General features: G+C 51.5%; 2 protein-coding genes across 8 annotated transcripts; one reads left to right on the top strand and one right to left on the bottom strand.

Moving 5' to 3' along the window:
- Positions 1–456: 456 nt before the first annotated feature.
- On the bottom strand, positions 457–8,992 carry POLL (DNA polymerase lambda). 7 transcript variants are annotated; one of them, XM_045068828.1, is made up of 9 exons: positions 8,919–8,992; positions 7,929–8,093; positions 6,893–7,187; positions 6,542–6,704; positions 5,796–6,113; positions 4,659–4,832; positions 3,959–4,087; positions 1,780–1,948; positions 457–1,352 (listed from the first exon to the last, which is right to left on the bottom strand). In XM_045068828.1, exons 2-9 carry the CDS (start codon positions 8,041–8,043, stop codon positions 988–990), a joined length of 1,728 nt encoding a protein of 575 aa, XP_044924763.1. In that variant the 5' UTR covers positions 8,044–8,093; positions 8,919–8,992; the 3' UTR covers positions 457–987. The 7 variants fall into 7 exon arrangements, with proteins under 7 accessions (XP_044924763.1, XP_004749502.1, XP_004749504.1 ...); XM_004749445.3 differs by having other exon boundaries at positions 6,542–6,707; positions 8,919–8,991; XM_004749447.2 differs by having other exon boundaries at positions 6,542–6,707; positions 7,929–8,065; positions 8,919–8,977.
- A 17-nt stretch (positions 8,993–9,009) lies between these two features.
- Positions 9,010–27,275, top strand: DPCD (deleted in primary ciliary dyskinesia homolog (mouse)). Its single transcript, XM_004749440.3, has 6 exons — positions 9,010–9,138; positions 14,565–14,645; positions 19,332–19,456; positions 19,818–19,951; positions 26,448–26,550; positions 26,949–27,275. The coding sequence occupies exons 1-6, from the start codon at positions 9,075–9,077 to the stop codon at positions 27,051–27,053; spliced, it is 612 nt and encodes a 203-aa protein (XP_004749497.3). The 5' UTR covers positions 9,010–9,074; the 3' UTR covers positions 27,054–27,275.
- The last annotated feature ends 499 nt before the right edge of the window (positions 27,276–27,774 follow it).

Here is a 27,774-nt window from a genome sequence, read left to right as displayed (position 1 = left end):
CTTAGCCGGACTCCCAGTCCTCCGCACCTGGCCTCCTCCAACCCGGCAGAGGCATCCTCTCCAAAGCATGTTTAGTTATCCCCAAACTGGCAGGCAATTTCCCTGCCAGCCGCCCCTCCCTTCCTTCAGGCAACCTTCTCTGACTGCCTCAGCACTGTTGGTGGCATGCAAGTCACCATTTGGTGGTTCTTAATGAGTCTCATCACCTCTGTTTATGTCCTGATAGCTTGTTCCAGGGCAGGGCCCAGCGCTGCTGATGGGGAGACAGGCGCTCCTAATGCCTGACTCCATGAATTCTCCCCTTACCCATCCCCCCACCCCCTTCTGAGCTCAGGGGCTGACTCAAGCCAGCCTGTCTGGAGAGCAGTTAACCTGCCTTTCTGGGCTCCCATCTCCAACCCCACCCCGGTGGAGGGCAGGTAGTGGCTGGGACAGCTCACAGACACCAGGCAGTCGGAATGTCAAGTGCACTTTACTGGGTCCCGGGGCCTTCAAATGCTGTCCTTACGGAGCCTTGGTTGCCCCCTTCCCACACCTCCGGCTGCAGAGGACGCAGCTTGGGGAGGGAGTACATAGGGCGTAGCACATTCTCTGGCTCCACAGGGTCTTGGGGGCGCTCAGCCACAGCCGTCTGCCCCTACCCTACAGCCCCCGTCCGGCCCCAGCAGCCAGAGCCTCCTTGGGTAGGGAAGAGGGGGTGTCTGGGCCTTCAGCATAGGAAGCTGGCTTCACACCAGCACCTGTTCTTGCTTAAAATGGGGCAAGGGGCCGCGCACAAACTCTACCAGGGGCAGTGGTGACATGAAGGACAGCAGTCCGCTCTGTTGAGGAGAGGGCCGGGACGAGCCTGGCAGCCAGCCTGACCCTTTCCCTCAGGCCCAGGCGGCTGAAGTGGTGAGGCTCAGTCCGCTAAGGCTGGAGCCAAATACTAGATGGCTAGGTGGGGTGGCCAGTCTGGTGTGGCGCTCCCTTCCCTGGAGCCGTGGGTCACCAGTCACGCTCGGCTGGTTCTCGGTAGGGTAGGCCTAAAAGCCTGAAGACATCCTTCTCTGTGGGGGTGGGCAGCACTCGGCCAGGCCCCACCTTGAGGCCGTGGGTGTCCCGGACCACAGAGGTGCTGAGGGCATGCTCTGACAAGCTCATGCCCTTGGTCTTGGCCAGAGCCCGCATGGAGCGGTTGAAGTGGGCAGAGCCAGTGAAGTAGAGCAGGGCGCAGGCGAACTCGCTGTAGGGCACGATGATGATGTCCAGCCGTCGGTGCCGCCGTCCCGGCCCGGGGAGCTGGCACACCCCCAGGTACTTCTGCTGCTGGCCGTTCTCCTCCTGGCTCACCAGGTCATCTGTCAGGAACCCTGGTGCAACATCAGAAGGCCGCTGGGAGGGCAGGGAGCCAGGCCCGGCTGCTCTGCCCTCCCAGGTCTCTCCTTTTCATCCCTAGGTCCTCCATTCCCAGCTCCACGAATTGCTGGAGCTCGCCCTCTCCGGGCCTGCCTCTTTAAACCGCGCAGTCATCCCTCCCTGGGTTCCCTGCAGTGTCTCAGGCAGGTGAGATGAACCTCGACCTGCAGGTGGTAGTGAGCACCTGTCACTGAGGGAAGGAGCAGTGGACTGTAATGGCTCCTCCCTGTAATGGCTCTGGCCACCAGGGAGAGGTGGCATTCTCACTGAGCAGCGGCCCCCTGCACCCCGCTTCCTGCCTAGAGCTTGCGACTCTGAGATGCTCCCTCCCGGGGGCCACCCTCCCTGCAGCGCCCGCTCGCACAGAGACAGAGCTTGTACCTTGGCGCCGAAGGCTGTCGAGGAGAGGATTGAAGATGCCCTGGTGAGACCGGCCGTCCGGGTGGGTGAGCAGCACGTCCACGTCCCCACAGCTTGCCTTCCCCCGGCGGTAAGAACCACACGCCACACACAGCAGTCCGGGGCTGAAGGCCTGAGCCGCTTCCCGGACCTGGGAAAGCACAGGGAAGGCCTGTGGGCTTCAAGCCCTGCAGAGAGTTCCTCTCATAGGGCAGCGTGAGAGACTTCCCTGACCCAGGAGCCCACACGTCCAGCTGATGCCCCGAGCCGAACCGATCCCCAGATGGAGGGTAGAAGCCTGAGGGAAGGCCTCAAGGAGCGATGGCGGAAGCCTACCCTGGGGAATGGCACTCCCCTGCTTCATTAGGACAGAAGAGAAGAAAATGTGCTCCCACCACCTGAAGAGTGATCTAAGAGGTGTGAACTCAGATTGTGAGGGAAGGCACTGATCTTTCCTCCTAGAGTTCTTTAAGAGCAGGGAGACACACCTTCTCTCGGCTCCTGCCCCAACTCATGTGCCCAGGTCTGTCCACTTAGGACAAAGGGCCAGGTGCCTGCAAGCCCTCTGCCAGGTCTCAGCAGCCCCAGGCATGGATCTGAAGCTAAAGGCAGAGTGTGTGAGTTGGGGCTTGAGACCTGAGCAGGTGGCGAGCAGGGTGCCCCAGGCCCAGCCCTCGGCGGAAATGGAGCCCAGAAATACAGCGGTACCTACAGTAAAGGAGAAGAAAGAAAGCAAAGTGGGAGGCAATTCTGAGCCAGTGCTTACACCCTTACTTGGAGGAAAGAGGCTCGAGGCTTGGAGAGGGAGCCAAGAAAGAGAGGGCTGACGGCTGAAGGATCATCCCTCACTGAGGGAAATAAGCCCATTAGCCTCTACCCCGGCAACAGGGAAGCCTTTCATATGCAGACGGCCTCCACGCCTCTCCCCCAGGACACTGGGATTTCTGGGGCCCTGGATACTTTGGTCAGGACACCTCAATTCTCCAACAGCCCAGGCTGCTAAATCCCTCACTCCCTTCTTGAGCCTCCCAAGAGGACGGGAGGAGACCTGAGAGGAGTAATCTCATCAAAAACTCCTGAAGATGGACCCCTTGAAAGCCAGGTGGGAAGCTCCCCGCTGTTCCAGTGGGCTGGGGGCTGGAAGCTCACTGGGACATTCTCCGCCCCTGGACACCGTGGCTGAGTGACAGTGCCATCACTAGCACGAAGGCCTGGTGATGGGTAGACAAAAGGGCCGTCCATCCACCCTGTGCCAGTCTCATAGTCCCACAGAGGCTGGAGGCCTGGAGTAGAGCTGGAGACTGATTTCAGCTAAGGTGGGCCAGGGTCTCCATAGAGTCCCACCTTATCAAAACCGGATTCCAAAGCAGCAAACCTTGCCCAGCAACCAGCTCCTAATTCTGACCCCAACTGAACAAATGATATATGTAGCCCCATATATGCGCTAGTCTGTCTCTCTTCTTCTTTTTTTTTTTTTACCCTAGTCTCTTTCTAATTTAGGTTTTATATGAATTTAATTCCTAACACAACTTTAAATCAAACCCTAATGTTGGCCAAACCTTAATTAAAAGCATCCAATACGAGGAAAATCCTACTCTTAATTCAGGCCTAACCTTAACTCAACTCAACCTAAGCCTTCCTCTGACCCCAGACCGAATGGAACTGGCACTGTGCCTCTACACCAACTCTAACCCAAACTCTGAACCAGCCTCAGGTTGTACGGGAACCTTCAGAAGGACTGCACATCTGGAGATAGAAAGCTTTGTACATTTGCACAAATCTTGGAGACAAGTCCATAGTTTTCATCGGGTTCTCAGAAAAGTTTGTGAATCAAAGAGCATTAAGAACTTCTGCCCTGACCCAGCCTCACCTAACCCAGTTCAAACCCCAGGACCTTCACGTAGTTCTGACCATAAACCGCCTCTAATCCAGCCCAACCACCATTCCAGCGCGGAAGCCCACGCTAACTCTATGCTCATCCGCAGACCTGGTGTGACAGCCTTCCCCGGCACAGCCACCCACCCTCCCAGCTTCAGTCTCAGCGGGCCCTTTCCCCATGGTCCCAATCTCTGGTGTCTCACAGCTTCTTATGCCTGGCGCCTCAGCTGAGGACATTATAGCAAGGCCTGGCTCTCCTCACTGCTCTAGGACATCTGCTTACTGTCTGCTCAATCTCTGTAGCCTCCTCCCGAGGTATGCGCTCCAGGAAGTCCTCATAATGCTTCAGGCCAATGGCCTGCTGGCTAGTCAGGGAGGCCTGGTCGCGGATATCTTCTAGCGTCCGGAAACCCTAGAAAAAAAAACAAGCCAAATGAGGAGGCTAGGAGCAGTCAGGACCACTGGAGAGGCAGGGACTGAGCACATATGCAAGGCTTCCATCACCTCCAGATTCCAAGGAAGGCCTGAGGCAGGATCAACCCCAGGAGTGGTTGGATCAGTAATCAGTGGGACTCAAGAAAGGTAGGGAGCATGGGAGTCTCACCCCAATCCAGCTTGCCACAACCCTAAAATACTGGTTCATAAGTCTATTAGTCTGGGGGATTCTGAGCATTGCCAGGTTGGGGAACCATTGATCTAGATACTCAGCCCTGAGCCCTGGTCTTCTCAGAAAGGCCCTTGCTGGTCTGAGACAGAGAAGCACACTTCCTATCTCTCTGCCTCCATCACAGATTAATGCCTTGAGGCTATCTGGCAATAGGGCAGTTCTAGGAGCAGGAAAGGAGTCTACATGAGCCCTCATGCCCTTGAAAAGTGGTCTCCCTATAGTCCTGGTTCATTCCCATCAGAACACAAGGTATGAGAACTGTGGGCAGGACCTCTGAGAAAGCAAAACTGAAGGGGGTGCAGGGACATGGGGTGACCTGTTGGTACCACATCTGTGCAGTTTTGGTTCCAGCTCCCCAGATGTTGGAGAAGAGCTCCAAGACAGGCACGCTCTCACTGATATGGTCCAGCTTCCGCAGATGCCCACTCTCCAGGATTTCTACGATCTTCTCGGCCATTCGCTTTCCAATCCCGGGGATACTGAAGGCCTCCTGGGGGAGGAGGAGGCAGAGGCAGGAAAAGAATGAGAAGATGGGAGGCCTAGAGCCAGCAGTAGGTTAGCAGATGCCTTTAGCGGGTATCTGATTAAATGCCAGCTTGGTCAGTTAGCAGCTGATGGCTTTGTAAAGTCTGGGCACAAGTGAAAACGAGAATTTTGGATGGGATGGGTTGGGTCACTTGTCTTATGGTTCTCAGAGGAATGGAGATCAGCACAGAAAGTAGAGAAAAGGCAGCAGTGACCACACAAGTCACCACTGTCATGGCAACAGCGAGAGCGGGGCGTTCACTGAGGCCTTTCTGCTGCTCAGGTCCAGCACTGCAGGGAGCACGGCATTTGGTCCTCCCAAGAGCCCTGGAGTCCCTCACTAGTCTAAGTTCCTTTTCATTGCTCAAAGGCTTTAAGTAACTTGCTTAGAACCACAGAGTTAATGAAGGATGGGAACCAGAATTCAAACCCTGGTCTTTTGGCCTCCATAGTAAACTTTTTTTTAAAGATATAAGTATCTTTTTTTTTTTTTTTAATTTATTTGACAGAGAGACATCACAAGTAGGCAGAGAGAGAGAGAGGAGGAAGTAGGTTCCCTGCTGAGCCGAGAGCCCCATACGGGACTCGATCCCAGGACCCTGAGATCATGACCTGAGTCGAAGGCAGCGGCTTAACCCACTGAGCCACCCAGGCGCCCCATAGTAAACTTTTTAAAAACTCTCTACTATGAGAAAAATCCCCATAGTAGAGAGAACAGTGTAATGAATCCCCACTACCCGTCAGCATCTTCTATAATTATCAAGGGACCATCGATCTGCTCTCATCCATCTCTCCATTTTAATTCTGTTGTGCAAGTCTCAGACATCATAAAATCTTAACCATTCCATCTGATCGCCACTTGTGACTGGTGCCCAGTAAACAGAAAGCTCCCCATTTCCCCGCATCCCCTGCACTGGCCCCCAGGTACCTGGTAGGAGGTGACAGGCTTGTGGAAGCTCTTGAGGGCATTGATGGCCTTGGCATAGCCCAGGGCCCTCCACTTGTCTCCTTGAACACTGTAGGCTTTGGCAAGCACTTCCAGCTTCTCTGTGATGTGGGGGTTGTAGTTGACCGCCTTCTGGCTCGAAGGCTGTGCACAGACCCATTTATCCAGGCCCTTAGGGGCTGGAATAGGCTCTGCATCTCCCTCGAGGGAGGGGGAGCAGTGGCCACTGATAAGGGCTTCCAGATCAGCTGCGCTAACCTGTGTCTCTTCCCCGTCACTGGTTTCATCGTCACAGTCAGGCTTGAGGTAAGGAAAGAGAAGAGATGACAAATTCATGCCTCTGGCCCCCAGAAGAGCTCCTCAAAGGTGGGGACTGAGTCTCCTAGTTATATCCCAGGAGAGCTCCTCAAAGGTGGGGGCTGAGTCTCCTAGTCAGACCCAGGAATGAGGATGGGTCTCCTGCATCACACCTGGGTCTCCTTAACTGTGGGGCCATGTTCCGTTTGGCTTCCCCCAGTGCCCAGCCCTAGACTCTCCAGTGATAGGTTGTAGATGTGGGCCATGGCAAATGCAGACATGATGATTGTTGGGCAGAGCCAAATGGCCCCACCATAAGAGACCCTTCCTCTGTCAGACCCTTCCTCTGGAGACTTTCTCAACAAGCACCAGGCTATTTCTGGACCTAGTTCCCAGGGGGAGGGAGCTCTGAGGGCTGGGAGGCTCCTGACCTGGGCTTGGGTGCTCGGGGCCTCCTCTGTCCTCCAGGGAGGAGATACAGGCCTGGTGGGAGGGCGAGGAGGAGAGAGGGCTGTCCTGAGCACAGCCTCCTGGGCTCCAGGAGGCACAGAAGAGTCTTGGTCTGCCTTGCTGAGCTGTGGTTGGTCCAGGTACCTGCTGGGATGGTGATGGCAAGTTTAACACCCCAAGGCCTGGCCCTACCTCTGCTCCCAATCCTCTCCTCTGAAATCTTGGTTTTCTACTGTGTCTGATTAAGACAATGAAAGTTATTTTTAATAAGTCAAGAAGAGAGCCCAAGATGCTGCCAGGAAACACCTGAGGAAAGACAGGGGCCAGCCCACCTGTTGGGGATGTAGATGTTGAATCCTGCCGTGTCCACTAGCCTTTTCTCCTGCAGGCACAGGCTCAGCCAGGTGGACTTCACCAGCTGAGCACCCTGGGGTAGCTGGGGCAGTCGAAGGAGACGGAGGACTCGCTCACAGTCCATGCCTTCATCCACCACAATGTGAGTGACCCCTGGGGCCTGGGCAGCGCATATCTGGCCTCCATACTGAGTAATCTGCTTCTCAAACAGTTCTGCCCGGGCTCGCCCAATGCCGCTGGGCACAACATGGGCCCGCAGGGAGCTCAGCCACTCTGTGGAGGGGACATCCAGACACCTATTGTCATAACTGTCAGATATGATCCAAATGAACCCTTTACAGTCCTGTGCCCCCAAACAATCATTTCCCTTCCATCCAGACAGCAGGCCTTCCAGGGATTCTGCTGCAGGCATACAGTTAATTTCCCATGAACCATCACTTGATTTAAGGGGCAAGGATGTTCCCTCATGTAACCTAGAATCCTGTTCCCTCATGTAAACTAGAACGGTGTAGACACTGCTAGATATCCTGTATATCGCTTCATTTGACCATTTATCCTTTCAAGTATTAATAGACACCTACTCTGTACAAGGCATAAGGCACATATGTTTTGCCATTTCAGGCCTGGCTGCGAAAGAGATCCTCCCCTCCCCTCCCTGCCACATGAGCTGTTATTTATTTGTCAGCTTGGCTGCAAAATAACGTAACTCTGGGGACCTGAGTCTCCCACCCTTTATTCCTCTTCAGGCAACCTTCTAGAGAGTAAAAGATTCTGCTGGTCATTTCCTTAGGGACCAGAGAGTATTTTCTAATTGATGAAGGTTTAGGGGCGGAGTAGAAAATAATACAAGTGGCCTGTCAAAGACTGGGACCCAAGCCTAGTGCAACAAGGATACAAACCAACCTGCAGGCCATGGACTGGCATAACCTGCTCTAGTATCTGTTCCTTGACATGAACAGTATCGGAAGCCTGAGGGTTCAAGTATGTGAGGGTTCTGAGAGTGGATCTGCTCACCTCCTGCTTCTTCTCCACCTTCTTGCTTGGGTTTCTTTACAAGTGCTTTTGATGATGGACTGGCATGAATTTTCCTCCGCTTGGGAAATGCCTTCAAGATGCCCCCAGGGTCCATTGAGGTATGGCCAGATCCCGGCCTAATGGTTTTAGGTTTGATCAGGGCAACTGTCATGTGGAAACCCAGAACTGAGGTTACCCAACCCTTTGGCTATGAGGGTGGTGTCTCTAACGACCAGGCTTTGGGGGCAGTAGCTCAGTTCCCCAGGGCGGAGGGGTCTCCCAAAACCCAAATGAACTTCAGCAGTTTAGCGTAGCACTTACCAGCCTTTCAAAACCAGAGTACTGGGGGAAATAAGGGTAGAGAACGGGAGTAATGGAGAACTCTTGGGGGGTACAAATTGATACTCCTTAGAGGGGTTGCTCTATAAAGATTCAGTGCAGTGTCTGCCCTGCTGCATCCCACTTTGAAAGGGGCTGACCAAGGGGATGCCAGGCTAGGAAATGGAGCTACATCTTTAGTAAGGGCCTGGGCTCCCAAGAGGGTTGAAGGACTGAGAGAAATCTACATATAGACCTCACATGACCTTTCTCTACCCCATCACAGACCTGTAGAGGAAGCCGTGGTGGTAGCGGGTGTTCGGGAGGCGGGGTAATGGTCTACACCTGCCCTGGTGGCGGGCCTCTTGTCACTGGGGTGCTCAGTCCCGCAGCTGCGGGGAGATGGGGCATGGCCGCAGCAGGTGTGGGGCGCCTTCCGAGATGGGAGGAGTCTCGGCCTCACAGCTGGGGGTGAAGACTGCCGGCAGCTGTGGGGAGCCCGCTGCGTCCGCAGCTGCCGCGCGCCGGGAACTCCCAGCTGGGGACCAGAAGAGGGCTGGAGTGCCCGGACCCTGCCCTAAGGGCCCCTCCCGGCCGCGGCGATTCGGTCCGCGGTGGGGTCAACTTCAGGCCTAGCGGGTCACCCACGGTGGGTAGCAGTAAACCACTTACCTGGGCAGCCAATGAGAGCGCACGGAGGGCGTGGCGCGTGGGAAGTGGGGGGTGGGGAAGGCAAATGCCCAGAAGACCTTCCGGGTCGGCCGGAAGTGACCGTAGGCGGAATGGTTGCCATGGAAGCGGCCGGTCGCGCGACTGGGCGGAGGGAAGATGGCGGTAACGGGCTGGTTGGAGAGTCTGCGGACCGCCGAGAAGACGGCGCTGCTGCAGGACGGTAACTCGAGGCCCCCCACGAGCTCCCTAGTCCTTTTCCCCAGGGTCCAGTCCTCCGCGTGGTCGTCTCCACGAAGGGCCTCCGAGCCTGGGACAGCCGAGCAGGAAGGGCTGAGGCTGCCAGACTAGGCCCAGTCCTGCATTGGCAGATGAGGAAACTGAGGCCCAGAGAGATGACGTGACGAGAACACGTGTCTCAGGACACCTCCTAGTTTCCTCTACACCACGTCGCCCCGCTCTGAGTTGTTACTAATAAATGTTAACTCCGTTCATACTCGTTATGTCATTTGCTCCCGACTGCTCTCCCAAGAGGCTGTCAGTTTTCCACCCCATTTTACAGAAGAGGAAACTGAAATTAAAGAGTGTTTTAGAGGGGCCCTAGCCTCTCGTCCAGTCAGTGGGATTGTGTTGCTGAACGCAGCCTGGCGTCATGAAGAGGTGGGAGACCTGGGCTCTAGTTACTACTCTGCCATTAAGTACAGTGGCCTCTTTACTTGCTTGGGCCTTATTTTTCTCATCTGTAAAATGAGCTGGAAGGGCTACCTCTGATATCCTTTCCAGCTGTAATGTGTTTGTAAGAGAACTTCTAAATGTTCTCTGGGGTGTGTAGGGAAAACAGCAAGGGTCCCAGCGCTGTGCCTGGAAAAAGGTGGACATAGAGGTAAGGAGTCCTGATTTTGTCTCCCCCTAGGATTGGCGGATGTAGGACCCCCAGGGCTGCAGCGGTCCTTTGCTGGACCTGCTTGGCAGCCAGATGAATTAGGTCTAAACTCCTATAGCTTGTGGGAGACCAGCGGGAGGCACACATCCGCAGGCAGAAGCCAATCAGGGAAGCATGGAAATTAAAATCACCTGCTCTTTTGCTCATGCACGTAGCATTTAGGGAGTCTTTTGCTATGTGCCAAGCTCTGTACCAGAGCAGAGAGGGGGAAGAATCGATATGTAAATAAGGAAGAATGTATGTTAAGTAGAGGTTGGAATCTTCTATAAAGTGTATGAGAGCGCGAAGGTGGGAGTCGTCGGCTCTTTGAAAGAAGACCTCACAGAAGAGGTGATGTTTTGGGGTCCTAAAGAATTCATCTGTGTTCGCTAAGTGTAAAAGAGGGAATGACTCATGCGTAAGGAAAGGTATGGATTTGCGAAAGCGTATGGCTGATTACTAGGGGAATAACAAAACATTTAGTGAGGCATAAGTGTCCCCCCAGTCATAACAACACCCCCCCCCCACGCACACACTGTGTGAGGTACTAGGTGCTAGGATGCAAGGGTGAATAAAAGTTCTCTTTTCTCAAGGAGCAGTGAGGAGAAATAGTGGGAAACGAAGAGGGATTTTGGATAAATTGGGGTATGTTTTGATCTCCTATGCAAAGCTAAAGATTTTGGACATTATCTCATAAGACTGTGGTTTGTGTTTTTGTTTTTTTTTTTTTTTTAAAGATTTTATTTATTTATTTGAAAGACAGAGATCACAAGTAGGCAGAGAGAGAGGCAGAGGGAGAGGAAGGGAAGCAAGCTCCCCGCCGAGCAGAGAGCCCGATGCGGGACTCGATCCCAGGACCCTGGGATCATGACCTGAGCCGAAGGCAGAGGCTTTAACCCACTGAGCCACCCAGGCGCCCCATGTGGTTTTATTGTAAAAAATAGATAACATAGAATTTACCATTCTAACCGTGTTCTGTGGCATGAAGTATAGTCACATTGTTGGGCAACCTTCACCGCCATCTGTGTCCAGCACTTCCTCCTCTTCTTCAGCTGAAACTCTGTACCTCTTAAACCCTGACTTCCCTGGTCCCAGCCTCCGGCAACTAACATTCTGTTTTCTGTCTTTATGAATTTGATGATGCCAAGAAACGTAATCACATAAGTGGAGTTACACGATATTTGTCCATTTGTGACTGGCTTGTTTCACTTGCCGTCCACTTTTTTCGCTTCAGTGTCCATCTATGTTGTTGCCTGTCTCAAGGCTAAATAGCATTTCGGTGTTCACACGCACACACCACGTTGTGTTTAACATTCATCTGTTGCTGGACACGGGTTGCTTCCACTTGTATAGCTATTGTAAATAATCCTGCTGTGAATACGGGGGCGCAGATATTGGAGTCCCTGCTTTCACTTTCTTTGGTCACTGAATGGTACCTCAATAAATATTTCATCGTCTAGGATTTTGCCAGGTTTTTTGTTAGTAACATCACAAAACAATGTTTTTGATCCTTTTCCCCCAAACCAAATAATAATAATAAATAATAATAATGTTAAGTATATGGATACATTTTGTCAAACCTCTCCTATAGATTTACCCTCCTGATGGGTGTGTGGGTGTGGGGAGGATGTTACCTCCCTCCCATGAGAAAGCACTGCTATTGGTAATGAGAATCCAATACTCTTCAAATTTTTTTCAGAAAGAATTTATGCTTGTTGTGGAAATATGAAAAATAAGTAAAATCACCCATCAACTACCATCTAGAGATAATTATAATTTACATTTTTTAAAAGATGTTATTTATCGATTAGAGAGAGCACAAGCTCGGGGTACCGCAGAGGGAGAGGCAGAAGCAGGCACCCCCGGAGAGCAGAGAGCTTGATGAGGGCCTCAATCCCAGGTCCCTGGGATCATGACCTGAGACAAAGGCAGACGCTTAACTGACTGAACCACCCAGGCGCCCCACATTTTCTTTTCTTTTTTTTTTTTTTTTAAAGATTTTTTATTTAGTGTTTTAGAGAATGAGAGAGAGGGAAAGAATGGGGGGGAGGGGCAGAGGTAGAAAATCTCTGGCAGAGCCCAACACAGTGCTCGATCCCACAACCCCATGACCCTGAGGTCATGACCCGAGCCGGAAACAAGAATTGGATGCTCAACCGACTGAGTGACCTAGGCACCCCTATAATTTATGTTTTTATGCATAAACTTCCATATTTCTTCCATGTATATACACATACATATATTTTTTTACCAAAGTATGCTAATATACTTTAAATTGTTTATTAGCCACATATATACACATACATATATACCTGCAGAGTAAATATGTTAGAATAAAGTACAGCTATGGGGCACCTGGGTGGCTCAGTGGGTTAAGCCTCTGCCTTCGGCTCAGGTCATGATCTCAGGGTCCTGGGATCGAGTCCTACATCAGGCTCTCTGCTGAGCAGGGAGTATATGGATACATTTTGTCAAACCTCTCCTATAGATTTACCCTCCTGATGGGTGTGTGGGTGTGGGGAGGATGTTACCTCCCTCCCATGAGAAAGCACTGCTATTGGTAATGAGAATCCAATACTCTGCCTGCCTCTCTCTGCCTGCCTCTCTGCCTACTTGTGATCTCTCTCTGTGTCAAATAAATGAATAAAATCTTAAAAAAAAATACAGATAATTGTTATATAATCTTTGGGTAAAGGAGGGCATTTTCAGCACAACTCCTGGGTAGTAGCCACAAAGGAAAAAATAGTTGACTATATAGAAATTATGCAGTTGTTTAGGAAAACCCACTTCAAACAAAGTTAAGGCAATTGAAACAATATTTGCAACATACATGACACATGGTTAATATCATTAAAGTCACTCAGATGAGTAAGAAAAAGATAAATGCCCAAATACGCTAAGGTCTAAACATAATAATTCACTAGAAACATGACCAATAAACCTTTGGAACAGTGTTCAGGCTTACAGATATTTAAAGCTATGCACATTAACCTAGTTTGGTTATTAGAGCATGGATTTTGGCCTCAGATGAGCTGAAATCTCGGTCTTTCATAGCTTTTTTTTTTTTAAGATTTTATTTATTTATTTGACAGAGAGAGATGACAAGCAGGCAGAGAGGCAGGCAGAGAGAGAGGAGGAAGCAGGCTCCCTGCTGAGCAGAGAGCCCGATGGGGAGCTAGATCCCAGGACCCTGAGATCATGACCTGAGCCAAAGGCAGCGGCTTTAACCCACTGAGCCACGCAGGCGCCCCTCATTTCATAGCTTTATGAGCTTGGATAAGTTACATGAACTTTAAGTCTCGATTTTCCTCATCTGTGAAATATAGATAATGGGGGCACGTAGGATTATTTTGATAATTAAATGCAATAAAACATGTGAAATGGCTGGCCAGTAGTAAGTACTACATCCTGCCTGGACTCCAGATGGACTCCGGGGGAGAAGGGGGTCAGGCCGGACACCTCTAACTACTCACAGGCAGCACCTTTAACTCCATTCCTACCAGGAAAACCCTGTCCGCCTCTGTTAGCCATCCAAATGATTTAAGGTGGTATAACCTAGGGGCACACTGAGAAGCCCTGCGAAGTTGGGGATGAGTTTCCCCGAATACAAACTAGGAATGACTCAAAGGAATTGTGTCCAGGGGAATGAATTAAATGGAAAAAAGGCTTGGTAGATCAGATATAGTTGCAAATTTTCGGTAGCGACTCCTTTAACTGCTCAAGGTCCTTGGAGCCCTTACTCATCAAGTTTAGTTTGGGTACCTGTCCCTGTTATTAGGCTCACTGAGGAACCTACGTATGTCAACTCACCCATTGGTAAAAATAGGGGAAATAACATAGTCGCTTTTAAAAAATGCTTATGATTATAATATACAGGTGGAAGAGTTGGGCTAGGAGACTCCCCTGGGTTCTTGCATTGTTTCAGTGAAAGTTGAATCAGTGTTCTTTCTTTCAATTAATACTTAGCTGAGCTCCTAACGTGTGCCAGTCACTATGCTTGGTGTTAGGGAAACAGGCAAGCAGGATAAAACCCCTCCTATCTAATAGTGACAGGCAGTAATCAAAGAATCACACAAATGTAAATCGTAACTGAGGTAAACATGAAGGAAACATAAAAGGACTAACATTATGTGGCTGAGTGCTAGGAGTGGCGGAGAGATATGCAGAAGGCACAGCAATGGTGTGGCTAGAAGGAGTGCTTGGTCAGGAAACCCAGTTCAGTATCCCGAGTGCATAGGCTTGGTTTTAGGAACTGGGGAGACAAAGATAAATATGGCCCTGTTCCTGGAGAGAGGATGCTCTTTAACAAAAGTACCATACCGTGTGACAAATGCCCCACTATGGATATGAATAAAGCACCAGGGTGGCCCACATAATAAGGAAGTGATGAATTTTGCCAGCGTGGCTAAAGACTTTCCAGTGGAGTGACATTTGAGCTGGATTTTGAAGGACAAGGAGTTCAACAGATGAGAAGTATGGAGCTTTGCTGGTAGAGGGAATAGCAGAGCGAAGGCATGTTCAGAGAAAGCTGCAGAAAGGAAAGGCGTCCCAGGACACGTCTTAAACTAGTGGTGGGCAATGATTGGCAAAGAGTTCATGGGCAGCTCTGGGAGGGTTTCTCATGCCCAAGCCCAAGGCTGTTGGTGTTTCCCAGGTAGATCCCTTGATGTGCAAGGCACAACGTAAGAAGAGGCATGGGGGTAAGGCACTCTCTGCTTTGTGCGTAGGGAGAAGGAAGGTGCACTATTTGTTCCCAGATGGAAAGGAAATGGCCGAAGAATATGATGAGAAGACGGGCGATCTACTTGGTAAGTAACGGGGGCTTCCGCTGGGCCCACGGGAATGCCGGGGGTGACCTAAACCACAGGTAAGCGAATCTAGCCTGAGGCTCAAGGGAGAAACTGAGCACCAAAGGTGAAGCCAGGGGAGACTGAGGCCTTCAAGGCAAGATTGTCCCTGAGAATAATGTGAGGTCAGGGCTGGACACCAGGTGGAGTGTCTGCTTGATCTGTAAACGCCACCTGACCCCCAGACCCATGAGAGTGTAAGGAAGTCTTCCGTAGGAAAAGCGTTGGGGAAGAACTGTATAGAGAAGGCAGAACTGGAAGTGAGCCTCTACTCCGGGGCTGAGCGAGTGGAGGGAAGGGCAGGCTTTCACTGCGCTTCCTTGCTTGCTTGCTTGTTTTCTGAAGCCACAGCAGCAGCAGGGCCGCAGCGACAGCAGATACTGACCTGGCCTCAGAGGGCACACTATTAAATCTGACCCTTGCCTTGGAAAGTATCTGAATCAAAGGGAGTCTGGAGTGGAAATTGGGATTTTGCAACGTTTTTGTTTTCATGCCTGCAGCTCTTTTCCTCTCAGACTACACTTATGAATAGGGGCTCCAGCCCAGATTTCTGGGAATTATTTGATTTGTCCATCCTCTGTGCCCAGGTATGCACATCAGCATTCACTGACTTCCCAGAGCTAGGTGGCTGCTGCTTTGACCCAGGGCCTGAGGCTGTCAGCGGTGGGAGTTGGTCTCTTTATTAAGTTCCACCTGAAATGCTAAATCCAATGATGGAATCATGGGTTGGGTTATTTTCTTGTCATTATTCTTGACTTTAATTTCTTGCTGGGCCTGATCGACAGGTAGTATTGGCAAGGGAATTTCTTTTTCCCTTTTTCTGACAGCTCATAAATGTCTAGAACCGACAACACGGATTACACTGGTTTGCATTTTCTTAGTCTACAGTCTTAAAATGTATGTCCTGCGCATGTTCAGTTGCAGAGTGAAGTGTTGATCCCTCCTTATTATGAGCTGCTTGGGCTCCAGTCCCAATTGGTTTAGTCTGGTGCTATTAAAAATCTTGATGTGTTTAGCATATGACACTGATTTGGTGGAAACCAATACAGTAGTAATATCCTCACAATGCATTGTAATTTATAGCGCTCCCAGGGGGTGACAGGCTTGGAATGCCTAACAGGGGCGAGCTTATGAAAGCAGAGATCACGTGGGCTAACCACCACCATTGCCAGGCCCGAGACTGGCTGCAGTTCCTCCCCGCAGCCCCCAGCACCACCTCTCTCCTCCACTCAGAGCAAACAACCCACCTATAGCTGCTGTGGTCATAAAAACAAACAAATAACCCCCGGCCTCTTAGTTGTGCTTGAACATGAAATTAAAATGAGAAACAAGTTCTGGTACCTTCCTCCGTAGCATCCCACATTAACCTGTCACTTCTCTTGGCAGGTGGGGAATAGACAAGAGCCTTCAACTCCTTTTTTTTTTTTTTTCTTAAAAGCAGAAATGCAGATTGATAGGCGAACACTGGCTAAAGTTTATCTAATAGTAATACTGTAACTTTTATTAGGCACCATGCTAAGTGCTTCGTTATGAGTTATCTCATCGAACCATCCTCATTACAGCCTGATGAAGTATGGACTCTTGTCTCCTTTTACAGTCAGGACAAAATGGAAACTCTAAGAGGTTCAGCACCTTGCTCAGAATTCCATAGCTGGTTAGTTTCTGAGTTAGGATTTAAGTCTGAGTCTGCGTGGTTAAGACCCCGTGCTTTAATGCACAACAACATACTATTGGTTGTTGAGAATATTTAATCCTGTTTCCTTATTAAATTTTGTTACCCCCAGAATGACTGAAGAAGGGGCTGGTGGGAGCAGGACAGAAGCTGGGCAGACAGGAACACCCCACCTAAACCACTGGATCCTTTGAACAGCTGGTCCTTACCCATCTCCAACCACTTCACCCTACCCCCACCAGCTGCCCTTGCAAAATTATTAATTTTTAAGTATAAACAGTCTCAGGGCCTGAACTAACTTGAGCTTGAGCACTCTATAAAGTAAAATACGGACACGGTTATTGTGGCCATAAATGGGAATTGTTTCCATTTCCCACCTAACAAATGTGATAATTGGCTAAACTGGTTTTCTGTTCGAAAAACCCAGAACGTAATTAGCCGCTGGTGCATCTTGTGTAGGAGGGAGTTCTTCCAGTTGGTGTTAATAAGCAGAGTGGTGTCATATTTTTTTCAACCGTCTCAGAGCTATTCATTCCCACCCCACACAATGAGTGCTGTATGTAGTCATAGAGGGAAACCTGAAGGGCCCCAGAACAAGGATCGGAACATCAAACCAGCCCCTGAAGAACACAGCACGTCCAGGGGGGCAGAGGCTGAAGGGCAGGCCATCCCCCCCGCGATTACATTTGGATTACCGCCTTAATCTGCTTTGGTATTTGACCGCCAGCCTCGCCACCCCGGCTGCATTTGGAGGACATTGAGCACTTTCATCCCCAAGCACTTCGCCGGCTTTATAAATGACCCACTCGATTCCCTTCAGCCTCCTCGGGGATGGGACGTGGCAGCTGTTTAATAGCCACAGAGCAATGTTGCAGTGTTTTAGGGCAGAAAAGAAGAGCCCTGCCTCCAGTTTGAGCGGCAGGGAGTGTTTAGGGAAGGGGAATGTAATTATCCGCATTGGAAGCAGGCCAAGGCTTGGAGCTTTGGGGAAAGAGGCCTGTAGGACCTCCACTTTCCAGCCCACCTGAAAGATGGGGCTTCCTTTCAGCAGTCTAGGACAGTAGTCTGCTTCCTGCTGATTTAGGAAAAAGCCCCCAGGCACTGCCTCCTTCATATATTCCCCATCAGACCCTTTAGGGTCATGGAGAGTCTCCTTTGCAAGGACTGACCCTGGCTCAGCAGGAAGACACGACAGCATCCCAGAGAGCGACCCTCCACACACCAGTTTGGGTTTAACATATAATCAAATCAGAGTGACAGCAGGTGGAAACAGTCCTCTGTTGCCGCAGGAACTGTCCTTGAGTTCAGGAACAAAGACAGGACAAGAAAGACAAGACGAAGTGTGTATTTGCACGTGTGCATTCATGCCCTTATACGTGGGAAAAATAACAAGGACTTCACCAAAACCATTTATTGGATCTTATAATGGAATGAGTAGGGAGACTTTCTTCTACATTCTAGCAAAGAATTTAATCCCAAGGTGTTAAAAAAAAAGAAAAGAAAGAAAGAAGAAAGAAAGCGGTGAAAGAGCCAGAAGGCCGGCCTCCAGTTAAGTGAGGTATTACACGAATAGATTTGGATATACTCCCGGTCACAGTCCATTCACTTAAGAGAGTAGAAGTATTTGTGGGAGGGGAAAAAAAAAGTTGCCTATAAAGCATATTTCCAAGCTTTACTCTTCCTTATTAATTTTCATTATAAACTTGGAAATGTGTTTCTAGGGAGAATTTTTGGCCCTAAGACGTAATAAAATCACACTGCAGAATGCAGCAGACCTTATAAATGCACATATTCAAGGGAAAATTCTAATTTTACAGCACACTTTTGTGTTCAGCTTGCATGCCTTACTCGGATCAGGGAGGGCGTTTGGGTTTGGCACAGTGGCTCCAAAGGTCTTGAAGAAACCCATCCTGAGACTCTGACTCCAGGTCTCACCCACCCCAGCCCAGAGAGGGGAGTGGGCTGGAGCAGCTGTGACACAACACTGGGCACTCTCTGACCTGTTAGCTTCTTACCACGGAGTCAGGAGGGCTGCTGGCGTTTGGCGCAGTTAGGCTGCCCGCCCCCCCCTCCCCGCCAAGGACACCAGCGCTGCAGGATGAAAGAGGAGCCCAGGGGTTCCAGCTCTGGGTGCGGGGGGGGGGGGGAGCTCCCCTGCTGTGATGGCTGCACCCAAAAGACATGAATGACTTGGGGTTCCCAGAATCCTGGCAGGGGTCCTCAGGTAATATCCACGGAACTAGTTGTTTCCACTTACAATTTCCATACAGAATGGACCTTACTTGGGGGAGAAAAAAAAAATCTTATGTAAACATATGGGTTGTAAACCGAGGTAAAATGGAAACAGTTGTGTGCATTATAAAAGGATGATCCTGTTCTGCAAGAAAAATTCCCATGGTTTATAAATAACGCATTCGAAATCCAGTGTGTGCCTAACATTTCATTTAAATACAATTCCGGGGCTGTTGTTTTAAGCCGGTATACCTAAAATGAGCAAATTTCTGTATTTGGACTTTCTAAATCATGAGACCAATCTGCCTGTCAGGTTTCATCTTCTTATTTTCCCTTGGCACATTTATAGAGGGAAACAAATGCATCTCAGTTCGTACTTGTTGGGATCCAAATGTTCCCCGTTACCAGGAGCTCCCCTGTTCCTAACCAGCACATTTCTCCCTTGCTTGGAATCACGCCTGGAAGATTCTTAACTCCACTTGGCTCCCTTCAGAGCTTTGGTCAATCTCTTTTGTTTGGGCACCTGTGGTACGGGCTTTCCAGATTACCCAGTATCGAAATGCTCTGCTGGGCTTTGAGCTTTCGGCAGCTGTGGGGTCTTGCTCACTTGGACCGAGGTGGTATAAAGGCCCATCATGGCCACTTCTCTCCCCTTCCAGTCATCTAATGTGGCGTCAGTGATTCAGCAGGAAGAGCAGAGTCCCTTCCTTTCCGGTAATCCTATTGCTTCCTTCTCTCCTCAGTGAGAAAGTGGCGTGTGAAAAGTGCCTTGGGAGCCTTGGGCCAGTGGCAGACGGAGGTGGGAGAGCCAGCAGTCCCGGGAGCAGGCAGCTTGGGGCCTGAATTCATCAAGGAAAACAATGCCAATGTATGTCTCTCCATTAGGTCAGGTCGGAGAGGTGGGAGTGGGCCGCTGGCCCTGGAGGGCAGATACCATGTCTTAGTCACCCCCTTGTCTCCCGAGTGCCCACCTGCGTGCCACACTCTGTGTGGACACAGAGCTCTGAAAGGGTTTGCTCGAATGAATACCCAAAGGGTTTGCGCTTGGTCATCCTGGGACGAGGGCTCCAGGCCCGGAATGTCCCAGCAGTAGCAGCGTCCGGGGAGCTGTGGGAAGAGATGAGGGTCTCCTCCTGTTGTGTGCCCCAGGCAGAGCTTTGCAGAGCAGGGGGCCATCCCTTGTTCGCTCTCACCAAGAACAGTCCCTAAGTTGTTTTTGCCTTCTGCAGCCCATCTTTATGCGCAAGGACACCAAGATGAGTTTCCAGTGGCGGATTCGAAACCTCCCCTACCCTAAGGACGTCTACAGTGTCTGTGTGGACCAGACGGAGCGCTGCATCATCGTCCGAACAACCAACAAAAAGTAAGTGGCATGACAGGCACCTGCGGACCTGTGTGTGAGCACGATGGGTGGGACTTGCCCTGGTAGGGGGTGCTGAGACTGTTCCCCACCCCGGAGGGCAGAGGGCTGCACTAAAGTCGAGAGAGTGCTGAAAGCTGGAGGGCTTCTTTTCCTGAGGCCCAGCTTGAATAATGTAATCAGCTCCCTTGGGTGGGGAAATCAGATGAGGAATGTCTGGTCCAGTAACTGGCGCATATTGGGGTTCACCAGGCATTTGTTGAATAATGAGGGGATCAGGAATCACCTGGCCGTTAACTTGTGATCTTAGGTGGCTCTGCTGTAAGATTATTATTATTTTTTTAAAGATTTTATTTATTTATTTGACAGACAGAGATCACAAGTTTGCAGAGAGGCAGGCAGAGAGAGAGGGGGAAGCAGGCTCCCCGCAGAGCAGAAAGCCCGATGTGGGGCTCAATCCCAGGACTCTAGGATCATGACCTGAGCTGAAGGCAGAGGCTTTAACCCACTGAGCCACCCAAGTGCCCCTGCTGTAAGATTATTATTACCTTGACCCCTGGCTGGATCCAGTCCGTGATGAACTTGCCTGGTGACATCACTGTCGGGGCTGTCAGGGAGCATGGCCTAGAGGGCACACCCAGCTGAGCAGTGGGAGGACTGTGAAGTACCTGTCTAGGGCAGCCAGCCTTACCCTGCTCTCTGCTGAGGGGCGGTAGGCAGGGGCTTCGACCTCCTGGAAGTCTCTTGCGTTCTGTTTCCAAAGGGGTACCTAACTTCCCTTTATTTCTCTCCTGGTGTTGTGCTGGGGGCAGGCAAGGGGTGAGTCAGGCAAAATGTAGGGTCGAGGGGACAGAGGTGGCTAAGGAGGAGATCGGATCCAGACAGGGCTGTTTCTGAGCTGACCATCTGGGAAATGCGTTGATCCTATGCAGATTTCCAGAGCTGTGACTGATTACAGGAGAAGAACCCTGTTAGTGAGCTGGTCTTGACCTGGGCCTGGGGGACTGAAGCGTAGGACTAACTCCCATGACATACAGTTGAGGTATTAAAATGGAAGGTTTTCTGAGTGACTGGTCCACACACTAAAGCCACCCAGCGTGCCTTGTGGGTGCCGAGCTTGGGCTACAGGTGGTGCCATCCATCTGCTTGTTTACCTGAGGGTCAGGAGGGCCCAGCTCCTGTCCGGCTCCCCTTCCGGCTTCCATGGGTCTGTGAGGCCTCCAAGAAAGTGGCACAGCTCCCAGGCTCCCCGGCACATCCTTGGGTTCTGCCCTCTGCTTAGGACCCCCATCCCCTCTCACTCTGGCAGGGTTCAGGGGATGGGGAAGGGGTGGAGATGAATGAATTAATTTCAAGATTATTGTTCTTCACGCAGCCAGCAGCCCCCGCAGTGGGCCTTGTCTGTAAATACGAAGTCATAATAATAAGGGCTTGCGTTTATAAAGCACTTTGAAGCCCTCAGATAAAAGGCAGTTTATTCCCGTTATTGTTCTCATCATTAATGGGAGTCAGGGCCTAAAGTGGAATTTAGCAATTTCAGACAACAGAGAAATTGCCTTTAGGAAAACAAACTCTGTGCTTCAGCAAGCATTCCCCTGCGTAAGAGGCCCTGGGTCCAAACTGGGAACAAAAGTGCTTCTGATAGCACTTGAATCTGCAGCCTAGCAGTTTGTGGAGCTGGCTGCTGCCTCCCTTTCGTCCCCCAGAGGTCACTGTCGAATACAGATACGAGGCAGAAATGTGATTACTGGGGAGTGAGAGGAGAGAGTCTAGCTAGCTCACCAAAAATTTCATCTGCGGGCAGATCCTCGGGGTCCCATCTGCTGCACGTACCCAGCTGTAGGCGGCGCTGTTGGCCAGGAGCAACATGGCCGGACGCCCACTCCTGCGTTCAAGGCAGGGGGAAACATTTTTGAACTGATGGGCGAGGCCAGGTGGGATGGGAGTAAAGCCCCTGGAAGGGGCAGGGCCAGGGCTGGATCCCCACAGAGAGGAGGGCTGTATGTGCGTGCCACCTTGGAGCCCGCACGGAGCCTCTGGTCCTGTGGCCCTGCCTGGCTTAGCCCAGCCTTCCTCATGTTCCTCTGCCCAGAGGTAGGAGAGAAGGGCCGCTAAACCTTTAACCAGCTTTCTTGAGCAGACTCGCATTTTCATCTACCAGTCTCCTACCAGTGGCAGTAATGCGTCTTACACCTTTACTGCCACTAATGTAATGACTTAGTGGTTACTCTTCTGAGCAGGATACTCCCGTTTTTTCAGGATCCGTTAAAACTCTGTTTTCTGATCATCACGCCATGCAGTGTTGGGCAGGGTGCATATTTTCATCCTCGTGTCGTATCTTAACGGTTCTGTAAATGTGTCTGTAAAGTCAGCGTGCTGAGCTGACTCGTGAAGGGAAACTTAGCGACAGTCTAGCCGCCCCGGCATCTGTAGGACCTACACGGTGGCATCTCTGATTTGCCTTCTTCTGTTGCCTGCTGGTTCTGTGCCTGCCCGAGTTCGAATGTTCTGGAACGTGGTTACCAGTAAAAACCAACGTTCTTTTGTCCATACTGGCCTTGTCCCTGAAGGACTGGGTTGGCCACTTTCCTGGAAAAGGATTGATTCCAGTGTATCATGTCCTTGGCCTCCGGTTTTAGTGAGGGGATGAATCAGGGAAGAAAGGGAAGAACAGAAAGTACAGGGAAGAAAGTACTTTTCCCAGTGTGGTTCTGCCTGCTCCTGGTAAGAGTGTCTGTGCAGAAAGAAGATTCTTAGCTTCAGCCTAGAGCTGGCAGCTGTTAAGTAGAATGGACCAGGGCACTGGATTGGGAAAAGGTTGGCTTAAATCTGTCCTCTGCCCCATACAAACTGTAGTATTTGGGGCGAGTTTTCCTCATGTATCAGAGGAGAACATTCAGACCTATCTCACAGAGTGTTTGGGCAATTTGATGAAATCATATGTACACAAACTTCCTGCCCAGCGGCCAGCCTGAAGCATGTCTTCAGCAATTCTTTGGAAATTGGAACTTGGCTGATTTGACATTGGTGACATTAGCATTGTGGGAGGTGTTAATAGGCATCACTAGAAAAAAAGGGTTCCGTGGTCCAATAAATTTAGGAAACTGGATAAAAACAAGTTTCTCTTTGGTAGGACATATGGCGCCCTTAGTACGTGAATGTGCGTTGTGAGTCCAGGAAGGGTTGCTGTAGGCAGGGATGACCGGCTTGCCTGGAGCTGTGATGTGTAAGAAAGAGGGTTTGCCGACTGCTTTTCTAAGGGCGGGACGGGCTTCTCAGGACCAGTCTGGCTGAGGGTGTGCCCGGCCCGTATGGCTCTAGCGGGCCTGCTTCTGCTTTCAGCGTCTCGAAGACTCTCTCGAGAGGTCTGGCCTCTTGTCCCTTCTCAAGTCACTACAAAGGAGAATAGGTTGGGAAACGACTGGAAATTGGGAAGGGGATACAGCAGAAAGAGGGTTGTGGGGTACTATGGGTCATTTCCCAAACAGCCCAAGTGAAGGAGCCATTCTTTCCTCACAGTTTAGGGGAAGGTACAGAGTTGGCCTGTTCCGGTCCCTTTGACAAGTGACTTCAAGTTCATCTCGTTTGTCTATTTTGGAGACGAAAGTCCATTCAGCTCCTTTATTGGAAGAAGGAATCCGGAGGAAGAAACTTGGGCCCAGAAGTGGAGGGGCCTGCTGGGGTTAGGGGCCAGGACTGGGAGTTGTCCTGACAGCCTTCGCTTTCCCGTGTCTTTTGAATACTTCTGACATTCCAAAAGGAAAGCCACTGTGTTGCGTGCCCAGAGGACCCGCAGGCTGGCTGGATCCTAAGGGAGAGTCCCTCCCATGTCTGCCCCAACCTAGACCAGGGCTCTGTCACTTCGAGGAGAGGGTGTGGAGAGATGGGGGCTCAGGGGGTTTGGGGGATTAGTACTTATAACAGGGGCTTCTCTATGGATGGTTTTGTGACTCCAGCAAGATACTGGTCGGTTCCTCAGTTTTCTGTGAAAGAGGCTAGTAAGAGCAGCCAAAGAGCGGGTTGTTTGGAGGACTCGGTGTGTGTAGAGCAGTGCCTGGCCCAGGAAGCATAACAAACGTCAGCTGTCATTGTGTGGCCGAGACTGAGAGCAGTAATAGGTGGTGGGAACAGGGGGTGTCACAGGTCCTCTAAAAGCCCAGGAGCTGCTGCACTCTAAGGGTCTCGCTTTCAGCAGAAACACAAGATCTCAAGCAGATCTTGTGTTTTTAAAGGAATATCCCCTCCTTTAACACTGGGGATTTAAAAATGAAGAAGAAAGAAGGCCCTGTCTTCTTTATTCTTCATCTTTAAATCCCCAGTTCACAGCTCAAGGCCTAGGGCACAGTTGATACCTAAAGACATGTTTGCTGTCTCCCTAGGGCTGCTCGAGCTGGAGCAGTCTGTGTTTTCCAGAAGCACAGTGGGTCCCTCTCTAGGCCAGGTACTGGTGAGTAAGTCAAGTGTGGTTCCTCTCAAGGCGAGCCCAAGGCCAGGGGATGGGGGGGGGGTCTGCAGGGGGTGGGCTGCACCCTGAGTAGAGGAAGCAGATGTCCCGTACGCCCTTGCACATTGCCCAGCAGGAGCGTCTGAGGAAAGCTATGTAACCTCATCCAGTAAACTAAATCCATTAGAATAGACTCAAGACAAAGCAGAACGTACACCCGCACTCTGCCTCCAGCCCCCAGCCTCGTGGTGACAGGTGTGTGAGTGGGACTGGGCGGACACAAGCCATGCACAGCAGATCCCCTCTGAGGCCAAGCCCCAGGGTTTCTTTTTTCAGTCCCATTGGCCCAGCCTGGGGAATATGCTTTGCTGGTGCCTCTCTGAGGGTACACAGGCATGTCCCTGTCCCACCCTGGTGCACAGGCCAGGTAGGCAGAAAGGATGTCCCCATGCTCTGCTCGGTAAGGCCTTCCACGGGCCCTGCTGGTTCGGCTGGGCTGCGCGTGCCTGGGCTGCTTCTCTCCCAGTTCTGCTTCTTGTGTATATTTGCAAGGAAGATGTTAACACTTCCTAACAAGCCTTTGTGTTCATCTAATCTCTGCTGTTTAACCTTTGACTCCCCCCTATTATCAGTGTCTGCCACCTTTGCTGGCCAGCCCAAGGGCCCCAGGAAGAGCCCTCAGCCCAGGCTAGGAGGAGGATGAGGCAGCATTCCACCCGCTTTTGCAGGCAGATGGATCGCCTTTCCCTGGGGCAGAGCTTTGGGAAATAAAGCAAGCTTGTGGTGCCATTAGGATCCCCCAGCCCCCACTCCTTTTGAACTGTCAGCCTTTAAGTAAACATTCTTCCCCTGCTGCTGGTCCCAGCACCTTGGCGGGAGCGGAGAACCTGGGAGGAGAGGGGCCCCGAGAACCTCCGCTAAACTCCCAGGGATTTGGGCAGGAGAGCAGGGCAGAAGTGCTGCATTGATGTCAACTCTCTGAGTCCCGGGGGCCCCGGGGCTTTTGAAGTGGACCCGCAGTAGCTGTCACCACCAGGACCAGGCCCCTCTGAAGTATTCAAAGCCCTGTCCTCTCCGGGCCCCTCACTTAAGTTGCTGCGTACCTGCCCGCGGTGTTTACCTTCCCAGCCCGCAGGCCCACGGTGGCCGCAGGGACGCCAGGCCTGGGGGGCAGGTCTGCTGGCCAGTGGGGGCCCAGGCTCCACTTCCACCAGGGAAGATGCCACACAAGCCTGCTGCTAGAGAGGAGGCGCTCTCGGTGACAGGCACCTGACCCGGGAGCAGGGAGCTGTGTCCTGGCTCCCCAGACAGCTGGCCGTGAAGCCGGCGAGACCTGTTACCTCTCTCTTCGGGAAAGGTCAGATTTCCTGTAAAACGACGTCCAGTCGTATGCGTCATGGGCTAGGTGTTGCTCTCTGGATTTTTGGGGTTTTTACTAAAAAGGATCGTTAATCTCTGGACTGGCCCTTGCAGATGACAGGGACTGTGTATGAAAATGGGGGCTGGGGGCAGGGAGTCAGGGCCAGCAAAGTAGTCCAGAGATCCCGCTTGAGATGAGTCACACGGTTTGTCCTCCTAGATTTCTCCTTTTGGATGTACTTCCCTCTCTGGCCTACAAGTAGAGTCAGGCCCACGGGGCCTTCAGAGAAAGTTGCATGTAAATGGAACTTTCGGTTCCCAGCTCTGGGGAACAGTCCTTGATGGACTTATTCTGTCTCTTGTTAGCATGCATGTTCTCACGTTCTTGGGGTGCAGCAGAGGCCTGGCCTGCCTGAACTGTACATGACGGAGGCGGCTTCTGCGTGCCTTTGAGTGTCTGAACCTAAAGCACGAGTCACTCTAATCCTTGGTCTAATCAAGGAACCATGAGGGGTCCTGCCCTTGGCCAAAACGTCTTTCATTCATATGGTTGTTCTCAAAGGTTTCCCCTCTTCCTCTTTGGCTTTGTGGAAAGTGTGGAAGAACTGTGTAGAAAATCGGTACCAGAGGGCCTGCTGCCCAGTTGTTGGGGACCACCTTGCAGGATGGGTCAGTGACCTCTTGGTGTTCCCACAGGTACTACAAGAAGTTCTCCATCCCCGACCTAGACCGGCACCGGCTTACCCCAGATGAGTCCGCGCTGAGCTTTGCTCATGCCAACTGCACCCTCATCATCTCTGTAAGATGAAGCCAGACTTCTTGGCCACTGCATCTGGGAGAGGCCTCTCCTTTCCCTGCCCATTTCCCATCCCATGGGAGTCCCCGGTTCCAGCCCCAACCCCTGGCGTGTGCTTGCTAGACAAGAGGCATCCCTCCATCAGCAGAGGGAGCGCAGGGTGGGGCTCAGCTGATCTCAGAAGTCACAGCTGGAGGAGGACAGAGGACAGAGGTGGAGATCGCAGGACTGGGACTCTGGTGGAGGCTCCTCCCCAGCCATGTGATCTTGAGCAAATCATTCAATCCTGTAGGCATCAATTTCCTCATTTTCAAATAATGGGATCAGAGGAGGCCACAAGTGTGTAAGTGGGGAGGGGAGATGTGACTGAATGACGCGCTCTTCCTTGGTTCCATCCACAGTACCGGAAGCCAAAGGAGGTCCTGGAGGCTGAGTCAGAGCTTCAGAAGGAGCTGAAGAAAGTGAAGACGGCCCACAGCAGTGACGGGGACTGTAAGACCCAGTAGCGGAGCATCCTTGAGCCTGCGCCTCGGGCAGTGTGGTGACCGGACCTCGGGCAGCACGGCAGTGGGGGAGGCTCTTCAGACTTTGTGGCTTGGGCCTTTCTGGAACAGGGGTACGTCCTCTCTTCTAAGAGCTCTCCAGGCTCTGTGAGAACTGGGCCTTGGGGTGCTCCTAGCCCCCATACCATGGTCTGATCTCCCAAGTAAAGTCGTTCTGAGTCACTGCGGGCCGACTACCCTCTTGTCCACCTCTCCACGCGCCTGTTGCCAGGGAGGGTGGTGGTGAGGATACTCCCTTCTGTCCTCAGGGGCCTTCAATGTCAAGCCTTTCACATAGAGGGAAGCATGGGGCTTTGATGGAGCAGAGTTGGGGGGGCCCTGAGCCTAACGCTGGGTGGGTGTCTTCCCCGTCCTGTTTGCATAACTTGAGGGACGCTAGGCTGGTGGAAACCCTGGGCTGTCTCTGCTGCAGAAGGGCCCAGATGAGCTCCCTATGGTAAGGGGAGCTAAGGTAAAGGAGAACTTTTTGAAATACAGAAACCTTGGAAACACCCAGGACATTAAGACATTGTGGGTGTGAAGGCAGGAGGAGGGTCGTATTGTTGCGAAGAGTGCATGTGTGTTCGAGGAGGCTGAAGAAGGGTTTCTGCAGATGGGGAGCAGCTTAGCTCCCCAACAGCACGAAGCCCTTCTACAGTCCCCTATCTGTACCCCACAGGTAGCA

Source organism: Mustela putorius, unplaced genomic scaffold (genome assembly GCF_011764305.1).
Source record: "Mustela putorius furo isolate JIRA1106 unplaced genomic scaffold, ASM1176430v1.1 tig00003909_pilon_pilon_pilon, whole genome shotgun sequence".
NCBI classification, from domain to species: Eukaryota; Metazoa; Chordata; class Mammalia; order Carnivora; family Mustelidae; genus Mustela; species Mustela putorius.
This window is presented reverse-complemented; position numbering and strand designations above follow the sequence as displayed.